Source organism: Tinamus guttatus, unplaced genomic scaffold (genome assembly GCF_059628265.1).
Source record: "Tinamus guttatus ecotype Peru unplaced genomic scaffold, ASM5962826v1 Tinamus_guttatus_pri_ptg000439l, whole genome shotgun sequence".
Taxonomy (NCBI): Eukaryota; Metazoa; Chordata; class Aves; order Tinamiformes; family Tinamidae; genus Tinamus; species Tinamus guttatus.
In genome coordinates, this window is record NW_028288973.1 from 489,399 (window position 1) to 500,168 (window position 10,770).

A 10,770-nucleotide genomic window follows, 5' to 3' on the forward strand; every position below is an offset into this window, starting at 1 on the left:
CGGAGCCCGCACTGCCTGGGGACGGAGCGCAGGGAGCACGTCGGCCACTGCCTGCTCTCCTGGGCACAGCTCCCTCCTCCTCCCGGGAGCGTTTCCCTGCAGCGTGTCCCTCCCGCTCGCCCTACGCACAGAGCTAGGCCGGTGGCCACGTGCCCGCCGGTGCATCCCGGGCTTGGCGGCTGTGCCGGCACTGCTGTGAGCTCCCATTTTGAGTTGCTGGGAATTATTTCGGAATGGAAGCTCGCGCTCTCCTCTTTTTTTGCACCTGCAAGACAGCGTACAGCACACTGCAAATTAGATAGGATTTTGCAGTAACGCTCAGCATGGGGAATTCCTTTAAGTGACTTAACATTTTTCTTTTTTTTTTTTTTAGGGATTTTTTTTTTAATGCTTGGCCCATTTACCTCGCACTACCCTGCACCAGCTCAAAAACCAGGGCACCCAAAAGCTCCTTCCAAGAGGGGAGAGCACGAGGGGGCCGGCCGGCGTGCCCTTACTGCTGGGCTTCGCCGAGCCGGAGCTGCCTCTTTCCCGCCCAGCCCTCCGTGGCGCCGCCATGTTGCGCAGCGGTGACGCCTGCACGCCCTCCGAGGAGGGTGTTGTTTTAAATAAATAAATAAATGAGGAGTGCAGGGGGCTCGCGGGGAAGGGCAGAGCCGCGGTCCTGACCCGCGCGGGCGGCGGCCGCTGCCTCGCACCGTTACCCCCCACCCCCTCCTGCCCCTTCGGGACGCGGCCCCTTTAAGAGCGCGCTCCCGCCTCCCCTTCCCCTGGCAACCGCCCCCCGCGGGATGGCGCGGGTGGGGGGCGGGGGGGGAGCGGGTCACGTGCCGCGCGCGGGCGCGGCGGGAGGGGGCGCGCGGGCGTGCGCGAGCCGGCGGCGGCACGAGGAGGGGGAGGGGGGCGGGGCCGCGCGGCGGGCGGGATTATTATGGGCTGTGGGCGCCGCTGCCGCCGCCGCCGCGGAGGAGCAAGATGGAGCTGTCTGCAGTGGGGGAGCGCGTCTTCGCCGCCGAGTCCATCATCAAGCGGCGCATCCGAAAGGTGAGCGGCGCCTGCACGAGAGGGGAGGAAGGGGAAGGGGGTGCCCGGCCGCGGCGCCCCCCTCCCCTTCATTTTAACCGTCCCCCCGCCATTTAACGGTTCCCCCGCCCGGCGTGTGTTTTTCAGGGGCGCATCGAGTACCTGGTGAAATGGAAGGGCTGGGCTATCAAGTGAGTGGGGCCGGGGGCAGGCGCGGCGGGCGGGGAGGCGCTGGGGGGGCGCCGCGGCAGGGCCCCCCCCCCCGGCGCCCCGGTTGGCCCGGGGGCGGCCGTGGCGCTGACCGCCTCCGCGCCGGCAGGTACAGCACCTGGGAGCCCGAAGAGAACATCCTCGACTCGCGCCTCATCGCGGCCTTCGAGCAGAAGTGAGTGCCCGGCACCCCGGGGGCGGCGGGAGCGGGCGCGGGCTGGGCCCCTGGTTGGCGGGGGGAGCGGGAAAGGGCTGCTCCGCTCTGTATTTGCTTATGCGTTTATTCACTTGCGTGCTTGGCTTTCTGCCCTTTGGGGGGAATTAAAAAAAAAAAAAAAAGTTTTAACTTCTGAACACGTTTGACTCCCCAAAGGGAACGGGAGCGTGAGCTGTATGGGCCCAAGAAGAGAGGACCCAAGCCTAAAACTTTTCTCCTGAAGGTAACTCTTATTAAATAACTCAGGCCTAGCTAGGCATCTGGGGGGGCTCCCAGGCTGGCGCCCTTGGACGAAGCGGGGTTTGGAGCAGCTCGCGCTGCCCGAGCTGGGGGCAGGGATGCAGGAGCGAGCGCGGGAGGTGCGCGCGTGCCGGCGGCCCCGGCGCGCGGATGTGCGCGGCCAGGCTGCGTGCTCGCCCGCCTGGCGGCCTCCCGCTGCCGCGGCACGGAGCGAGCCGGCCCCGCTGCCTCTGCCTGCAGCAGCCTCTGCACCTCGGCCTGCGCCCGGGAGCTCGGCGGCGCGCTGAGTAATGGGGCAGCTGTGGCTGGAGTCCTGCTGCCGCTTGCGCTCTCCTTGCCGTCTTGCAGCGCAGAGATGCTGTGTGGGCTCATGTTTTTATCCAAAATATGTAAGCTTGTTTTGCTGTTTTTGGGGGGAGGAGGAAGAGGGGAAGGAGGAGCATTTCAGCTCTTGTAGAAAAGCAGCTGAAGTTTCCAGTTCTTCTCTGCTAGACCCCACACCTAGGAAGATACCTTCTTACAATCTCTCTGCCCTTGTAGCAAAAAATAATGAGGGTTGCCCACATGCACCTTCCCCCACCGTTGTAACTTTTTTTTCTTTTTACTGGGAAACATGGTATGCGTGACAACTCATAAGAGTTTTATGGACTGCTAGTCCGCAGACAAACCTGCTTGTGTTACTCCCATCTTCATCCGGTCTGCCCCAACTATCCCAATGTTTGACCTTAAATGAATAGAGAAACACAACGCACGATGACAGGTTTAAGACATAAGATATAAGGTGGCCACCTCCTAGCCATTTTGTGGCTTTGGGCAAGTTATCTGTTTTCCCTCCTGTGAAACAGGTTAATGCTCTCTCCTCTACCTGACAGATGTTGGAGCTTTACTCAGGTTAGCACAGCATTTTAACCACATGAGCGTTGGAAAGAGCAGCGAGGGGTAGAGTGTTGTTTGAGAGGACCTAACAAAGCACCTAAGGGAAACATGGGAATAAGGGTGTTCAGATGTCCAGGATAAAACTTGGGGAACTAAGGGGATCTTGTGAAAGTCCTGTTGATGCAACTGCCTTTTCCCACGGAGCCTGTTTTGCTGCTGACTGTTTTCTGTCTCTCCAGACTGAAAGCCGTAAACATAAGTGATGTGTGCCACCTCTTACTCTTTATTCAGTGAAACTGCACTAGTTGTTTTTCTTCTCTTTCTGGCACTCAAGCATTACATGAAAGCCTTTTGTTTAGGTTTCAAACATTGCAGAGGAAAACTTAAAGGGAAATCACCAACTTAAAATAGTTCTCTGCCCAAATTAAAAAATACTGTCGCTTGCAACACCTGACACTCTTCAGAGTGGCAAAGAGGTGTTTTTCAGTTTCAGCATTATTGTGTGTAATCAGTTTTCTCTTTTGTCTCCTGAGCGTGTAACAGTATAAAATCCATTGCTTTTTTTTTTTTTCTCTCCTGCAAAAAAAGAGGAGGAAAAAAAAAAAAGTCTTCCTTTTCCCCTCTTTTTCTTTAAAACCCTGGAAATGTGGAACCTAAGTGACATCCTTTGAGCACATCCCTGAAATGTTTCTCTAGCATGTCTTCTTTCTCCGGGCTTCCCAAGTGTTATGGGAAACCTGTATGTCTGTATATCTGCCTTGAGACTTTGGCGAGGATGGGTTCAGAGAGGGAGCAAGACCTGATCTCATGCAGATTGATGCCTCTCTGTGGGAAGCACCAAGCAGGGCAGAACACTGGCACTGCCCCTTGATTTGTGGCTCTGGGAAGCAGAGCTGGTGAAACTGTTTAGAACTCTAACTTGCTGTTTTCTGTGATTTCTGATCCCACCCTAAAAATAACACCCCAGGCCAGGCAGCAAGAGGTAATTCTATCTCAGTTAGCCCTATCTGAACATGTTCAAGCTCTGTTCAGACAAACCACCAACCATGTGGCTGCTGCTAGGAAAGCAGCAAAGACCAACACTCTAGTCAGTGCTACTTGACCAGTGTACTGTTTAAGTCACTTCTGACCTGGTGGAGGTGGGGGTTTGACCTTGTCACTCCTGCGGAGTGGGTGCCACTACAGGAGCCGTGGGGTTCTGTTCTGCCTCCCACATCAGTAATGGTGTTTTCAGTTCCCTCAGCTGCAGGGTCTTTTGCCAGTGAGAATTTCAGAGCGGGGAAAGAAATTTGACTCTAGTGTCCCGGAGGGAGCCTCCAGAGTTGGCAGTTAGAACAATATTCTTTTTGATCTGCTAACTGAACAGATTAGGCCTGGATGGAATGATGTTTAAATAGGGGTCCGGCTTGGAACAGGACTAGCCTGTCCTTGAAACAGGGGCTTGCTGGGATTTTTCATACATTTAAACTTGGCCCCTAGTAAGGCATCAAACCAAGTGATCTGATATGTTACTCAGGCCCCTGGCCTGTGTGGCTGTTTTAGCTTGCAGTTGGGACTAGATTTGTCAAGGGATTAGTTCTCAAAAGCTGCAGATAAGCGCCCAGGGGGATTTACAGAAAGCATTCCAGCAGGTTAGTTGCCCACGCCTTGGGGAAAGCTTTGAAAAGCTGCATCTTCAGCCACCTGCTGCCTTCATAAGCCCAGCTCCCATTGCTGTGAGCTCTCCAGCACTTGCCCTTTCGCTCAGACTGCTAAGGGAACTCACAGCTCAGGCTTTGTCACAGCGCTACCAAGATGGCCAGCCTCAGAAGTGACCCCTGGCAGCTTCAATCCCAGAGTTTGACGAGGGAAAGGGGACTTCATTCCCTGTGTCTAGGGGCAAACTTTCTCCCAGCTGAGATGGAGCTCAGCGGAGGCCCTGGTTCTTGGGAGGCTCTGTGATGACTCTGCTTTTGAGACAGGGAGTGCTCCATTTGAAACGGGTAGCACTAGGCGCAAGGCTTTCATCTTCTGATCTCCTCCCTGTTCATGAATTATCCTGAGCAGTTTGAAGCCAGACTGTTCCCCTTTGTAGCGTTCTGCTCACCATCAAGAGGGGAAACTTTAGTTTATGGCAGTGTTGCTTGGGAGAACCGGGCCACAAACTAGCTCGCACTTGTCGCTTGGAAGGCTGTGGGAGAGAGAAGGCAATAAAACTATGGAATGGCAGCCAAAAAGGGGAACGAGGAGTTCTTACAAATGCCATTTGGAGCAAGGACTGTGGGAATGCAGGTGAAATATGAAAGACAAAGTGGAACCAGCAATGCATGCGAGAGCAATGCCACTACGTTGCAGCAGCGCTCCTGAAAATTGCTTGACTTTGAAATAATTAATTAGGAATCTATTGCCTTAAAAGACATATATATATATATGCATATATGTATATTTCCAAGTCGCAGATACTTTGATACAAACCAGGTGAGTGAGGCTTTAGAGAGTACATGTAAGTATGACTTCAGTGTACGTGCCTGTGCACCTCGGTGCATTAAGGGAATGAATGAGCAAATCTGCTTGCTGGGCGTCAAGGGACATTTATTCAGAAATAGTAGGGAACAGTGAGATGTATTAGTTCCCAGGGGCAGTGAGATAGAGCTGTATGAGCTAAATAAAGGTGATTCAGGTCCCAAGAGGGAGGGGAGGAAGGGAAGCAATCCCAGCAATTGCCTTGCGCTCATGACGGAGCACTGCAGCAAGGCTCCAGAAACTGCGTCTTGAAGGAGGCTGCGCTGTAAGCAGGAATTGAGTTACTTTGTGTATGTGGCAAGTACCTTTTTGGTACTGAGCAAATCCTGCGGGTAAAAACGGGGGGAAAAAATAAAGAAGTAATTTCCTTTTGGAAAAGCTCTTGCTGTGGTAAACTGTGTGTCATAGCTGAGAGGACAAACCAGCTTTGTTTTTAAAGACCTTGTGCTCATGCAGGATGTGATTGTGATTAGATGATTGTATCTGTAGCAGGGAGAAGTGTATTTCTAGCAGATAAAACTGAACGCTGAGTCTTCTGCAAACGGCAAGTAGCATGTTACTTAAAGTGCATTTGGAAGCAAGAAATGGAAATGAGTGAGCCCATGAAATGCACTGTCCTCTGCAGGGCAGAGGCTTGAGTCTGATGCCAGACTAAACCTGATCTGATGTCTCGTAGAACGACAGAGCTTCACAAGTGAGGGGAATGTGGGGGCTGGTCTTAGATAAAGCACCTGATACTATTTTTCTTGAAACCTTACCTGGAAAAACAAGCTCGGTGTAAGCTGAATATTTGCATACTGTTCTTTGGTGCTCATGCTGAACCTGGACACTGCAAATAGCACTGTGGCACCTGGGGAGGACTGTTAGGTCTCAGCTTAGCATATCTCTTAATAGTCTGGCGGAGGAGGTCGGGGGTGCATATATTCTACTTGGAAACTTCTGAAGCTGGAGTTTTATTAAAGGCAGAGAGGTGAAACATGAGTTAGAGATAGGCTCAGGCTGGAAAAAAAATGCCCCAGAAGTAACTGAGAATGCAGACCCGGAGCAAGTAAAGTACACCTCGTGTTTCTGACGCGCTGGAAAGGTGCTAGATGTGGGTCAAGGCTCTGTGCTAGCTACTGTGAGAGCAAAACAGCATCAGGTTTTTTTTTTTGGTCAAGAGAGGATGGGGGCTGACAGATTAATGTGCAGGGACCACAGGGGTGTGAAAGTGGCCGTGCTGGGACCGTGCCCACATCTGTGCTTGCTGTAGGCCAGGTGACACTTGGCCGAGGAGCCTGCAGCGTGTGAGGCAGCGGCAGCTGTTTGTGATGGCTTCCACAGGGCTCGAGGGACTCCGGGGGGCCGCGGGCTGCCACTTTCCCCGGCGAGTGGTAGAGGGTAGCGTTGTAGCCAGCACCAATTAGGCCCCTCAGCCGAGCAGTGAGGCGCAGAGGTGGCCTTGGAAGTGACGTGCAGCAGAATTCCCGGTCTGAGGTGTGATACAGGACACTAAGTTAGTCTAGAAGACATGTGGTCTTAGCAGCGGGAGAGGCCTGAAGGATGTCGGGGTGTGTCTGCCCAAGGTGCAGATCAAGGGTTTTACTGATCCACCTGTCTCTATGCTCCTTGCCTGGCTCCGCTGGCCTGTACTGTGGAAATGGCGCTTTGTGCTGCACCCCCTTCTCCACTGAGCAAGGGCAGGTTGTGGAGTAGCCCAAAACATGAGAGCAGCTGTGCCCCAAAGGCTGGAAGTTGTAGGCATGGGGGCAAGGAGAAATCAAGTCCTTAACCCAGGCTCTCTGGGCGTGGTAACGGCAGGAAGCAAACACGGCCCTCTCTGTCAGGTTTTGTCCTCATGTCTGCATCCTGCTTTGGAGGGACCTGAGAAACAGAAAAGCGGGCAGAGCGTTGGGTGTGCATGGACCTGTGGAGGGCTCTGCCGTTCTCTTGGGGTGCAGCTCGTGGGGTCGAGATGAGAAAATATGTTTCTGTCAACTGCAGCATTTGCGGAGCATGGAAGGTGAGTTAATGTGCGTGCAAGGAGCTCTCCTGGCATTTGGGACATGGAGAAACGTGTGAAGCTGAGCAAAGAGGAACTAGCTGGGTACAGAGGCACTTCCTAGATGTTTTGGGGTCCATCGGTGCTGGAGACTTTTCCTTCCAGCCATGTTAAGCAGCATACACAGACCAAAGCTAAGGTCCAGGCAGTCTGTCTGCAGTCGTGTCACTTGTCCTGATGTGTTTCTTGGCCATCTAATATAAAGCAGAAGACACCTGGTGAGGATGAGCTTTCAGTCTGCACTTGCATGTAAAGCAGGGGAAGGAGGCCTCCTCTTCGCAACCCTTTTAAAGCCAGGAGATATATATATATATAAAAAAACATACAGTAGGGAATGATCCAGCATTAGCTGGGGAGGAACAAAATGTCTTCCACATCTGTGTTCTTTATTCTGGGCTTGTGCAGCTCTTGCTGGGGTCTCGGTGGGATAGTGAGCGCATGGCAGCGGAGCGGGCTGGGGAGGTGGCCCTGGGCCGCCCGCTCGAGCCCGTGAGCTCGCTGGCTTTGTGGGAACATCCTTCCCCAGCCACCACCCCGGCAGGAGGCACAGCCTGTGGGGTGCTGAGCCCAGGGATGGGGCTGCAGCGCCAACGCTTCCAGCTGGCCGGGAGCCATCCCGCCCTTGGCCCGCTCCAAGGGGCATGGGGCTGGGGAAGGCGGGAGGGAAAGCCGCTGTCCTCCCGTGCGTGCGGCACTTCTGCTCGCGCCCGCAAGGTGGAGGAAGCAGCTCGCGAGAGGGGCAGCCGGCGGGAGGCTGCTCCCGGGGTTGTTGGGAGCGGGAGCTCTGCCCCGACAAGGGAAGGTGTGAGGGCATAGGCTGGGTCTCCGTGCCCGCAGGGTCCCCACGCTCTGCTTGCCCAGCTGCCAGTGGGGTGCTGCTCCTGCTGCCAGCAAGTGCGCGCGTCCGCCTGGGGTGGGAGGCAGGGCAGGCTCTGGCGCTATTGCAAAGCAGCAGAACTTAAGCTTGTTTCTTCTCCCTTGCCCTTGGGGAGGACCTACGTTATGCAGCTAAGCTGGGTCTATTCCCGCTTGGTTGCATTAGGGCCTCTTGGACAACTGGGCTGTGCAAGGCAACCCTCTCCTGTGGACATGTAGTTAATTCAGATCTCAGCTCCCACTGATCCAGTTTCTGGTGTCGAGTACTGGACCCGGCTCCTAGGGCAGAGCTAGGATAAAATAACTTAACAGTGCTTCTTTTCTGTGAATAAGGTGACTCTGATGGAACTGTTCTGCTTAAATACCCTCTCCTTCTCTTTGTTTCTGAAAAATGGATTTGATACTTCAGTTCTTCAGACCATCCTCATCCACTTCTATCCCTGTTTTTGCAGGCCCTCTCTTACCAGGCTTCCTAGGGCAGAGGAGCCTGGATGTGGAGGTGGCGGGAGGGCATGAATTACTCTTCCTCTCTCCCTCGCCTTTGCTCATCTTCTAGTTAACCAGATGCAGTCCCCTCGGTTGGGTCCAGCACTCTGGCTTTAGCTGTTAGCACAGGTCCTGGTGCTGGTGCTGAGCCCCATCGGCAGCCTAAACGTGCGGTAGGGTGTTTAGTCATGTGGTTGACAGGGGAACTGTACATGCTGGTCTGCATGGTGACTAGGAAGGGCATGACAAACCATTAGTTGCACGTCTGACACATAGCAGAGATGGTGACTGTGTCCTCCTGGGAGAAGTGTGTATCATTGGGAACTAGTTAGCCACCCAAAACAGACATAGACATTGCCCCTTGCCTGTGTAGGGACCGAGCCACAGTTGTGGATAGCTCATAGGTGCCAGCCAACACATTTCTCTTTTGCCCCATCCTGAAATTGCTCAGCATGTTTGTCACCGGTTAACGGTGCTGCTCGCGGTGACCAGATCCTTGGTGGATGCTATGGATGCAGCGGGAGTCCTTGGTGCTGAAAACCATGACGGCTTCTTGCGGTCGGAGCTGAGGCTCTGCAGCCAAGGGCTCGCGGACCCGGCTTGTCCTTTCTGTGGAGCTGCCGTGGAGGGGAGGGTGTCTGCCCCTCGCAGCGGTGCCTTCAGCAGGTGGGATGCATGCGGTTGTCACGGGTCAGGGTTTAAATGGGACTCTGTGGCGTTGCTGTCTGAGGTCTGTCTTTAAGACCTGGCTCTACCTGGGCTGTCTCTCTGACCCTGTTCTTTTTTCTCTCCCCCCCACCGCAGGCTCGGGCCCAAGCGGAGGCCCTCCACATTGGGGATGTTCACTTTTCTGTCAAGCCTGGCTCTAGCACCTCCTCTCCCAAGCTCCACTCCAGCGCTGCCGTGCACCGGCTCAAGAAGGACATCCGGCGCTGCCACCGCATGTCCCGGCGCCCTCTGCCCCGTCCCGACCCCCAGAACGGCGGGAGCGTGGCCGGAGGCACCGGCATCCGTCCTCCTGTCTCACCCTTCTCCGAGACCGTCCGCATCATCAACCGCAAGGTGAAGCCCCGCGAGCCCAAGCGCAGCCGCATCATCCTCAACCTCAAAGTCATTGACAAAGGTGGGAAGCCTCCCAATGGCGCGGGTGGCCTGGCCCGACCCAAGATCCCTTCCCGAAACCGCGTCATCGGCAAGAGCAAAAAATTCAGTGAGAGCGTCCTCCGCACGCAGATCCGCCACATGAAGTTTGGCGGCTTCTCGCTCTACAATAAGCCGCCTACTGCGCCCACCCCCGCGCTGGAGGGCAAAGGGGAGGCTGAAGGGTCCCAAGCGGCCTCATGCGGCCTCCTTATGGGCTCCAGCCCTTACGATGCCCCCAGCTCCAGCTCCTCCGGCTGCCCCTCGCCCGCCCCGCACTCCTCGTCCGACCCTGATGATTCCCCTCCGAAGCTGCTTCCTGAGACCCTCAGCCCCGCCGTCCCTGACTGGCGTGAGTCGGAGGTCCTCGACCTCTCCATCCCGCCCGAGTCAGCAGCCACCAGCAAGCGCTCCCCTCCAGGAGGCTGTGGCAGCGGGCAGGCGCCTTCCTTGGCCCTTTCCTCTCCGGAGACGGAGCAGGAGACCGGCGATTGGCGCCCCGAGATGTCCCCCTGCTCTAATGTGGTGGTCACAGATGTCACCAGCAACCTCCTCACGGTCACCATCAAGGAGTTCTGCAATGCGGAGGATTTTGAGAAAGTGGCAGCAGGCGGCGGCGGAAGCAGCAAGTGAGCAGCTGGTCCCTGCGCTCCGGGGGCCCGGGGGCAGCTCTGCCCGTGAGAAGTCGTGGTGTGAATGGCTGTCCTTAGTTCTCTCCTCCTGCCCCACGCTGTCCCGCTCCCCTTCTGCTGCCCCTTCCTTCCTGCCCACTTCCCCTGGCCGGGATGCCGCGGCACTGCAAGGAGCAGGGATACCCAGTGCTCCTGGGTGTCTCTGCTGCTGGCGGAGGGTAAGGAGGTCACAGTGGGGGGCTGCCAAATGGTTGTTTGTCCTTGAATGTGCTGTTGTCCAACTGGCCATGGAGCCTTTGGGGATGGAGGGGTCAGGGAATGTGTGTGTGTGTTGGGGAAGGCACTCTCCCCTCCTTCCCTTCCCATCTGTGGCTTAGGAAGAGAAGCTTCCGACCCTTTGGAGGGCGATGGGAGAGGATGGAGGCTCTCGCCCAACCCCTCAGCCCTCTCCAGCCTTGGTCTTGCGCTCTCTTCCCTTCCTCTTGTTCATCCTGCTGCCATGACTCCGAGCCTGCCGTCTCCGCCCC

General features: G+C 55.6%; 1 protein-coding gene across 2 annotated transcripts; it reads left to right on the forward strand.

The window, feature by feature from the left end:
- Nucleotides 1-929: 929 nt before the first annotated feature.
- Nucleotides 930-10,399, forward strand: CBX6 (chromobox 6). 2 transcript variants are annotated; one of them, XM_088531882.1, is made up of 5 exons: nt 930-1,044; nt 1,171-1,214; nt 1,343-1,408; nt 1,607-1,673; nt 9,276-10,399. In XM_088531882.1, the coding sequence occupies exons 1-5, from the start codon at nt 976-978 to the stop codon at nt 10,242-10,244; spliced, it is 1,215 nt and encodes a 404-aa protein (XP_088388008.1). In that variant the 5' UTR covers nt 930-975; the 3' UTR covers nt 10,245-10,399. The 2 variants fall into 2 exon arrangements, with proteins under 2 accessions (XP_088388008.1, XP_088388009.1); XM_088531883.1 differs by having other exon boundaries at nt 9,330-10,399.
- Nucleotides 10,400-10,770: the final 371 nt, after the last annotated feature.

Bases quoted from the DNA above. Each gene is read 5' to 3' on its own strand.
- CBX6 (XM_088531882.1), top strand. From the start codon at position 976: ATGGAGCTGTCTGCAGTGGGGGAGCGCGTCTTCGCCGCCGAGTCCATC. The intron at 1,045-1,170 runs GTGAGCGGCGCC...TGTGTTTTTCAG, and splicing joins TCAAGCGGCGCATCCGAAAG to GGGCGCATCGAGTACCTGGT. The intron at 1,215-1,342 runs GTGAGTGGGGCC...CCGCGCCGGCAG, and splicing joins TGGAAGGGCTGGGCTATCAA to GTACAGCACCTGGGAGCCCG.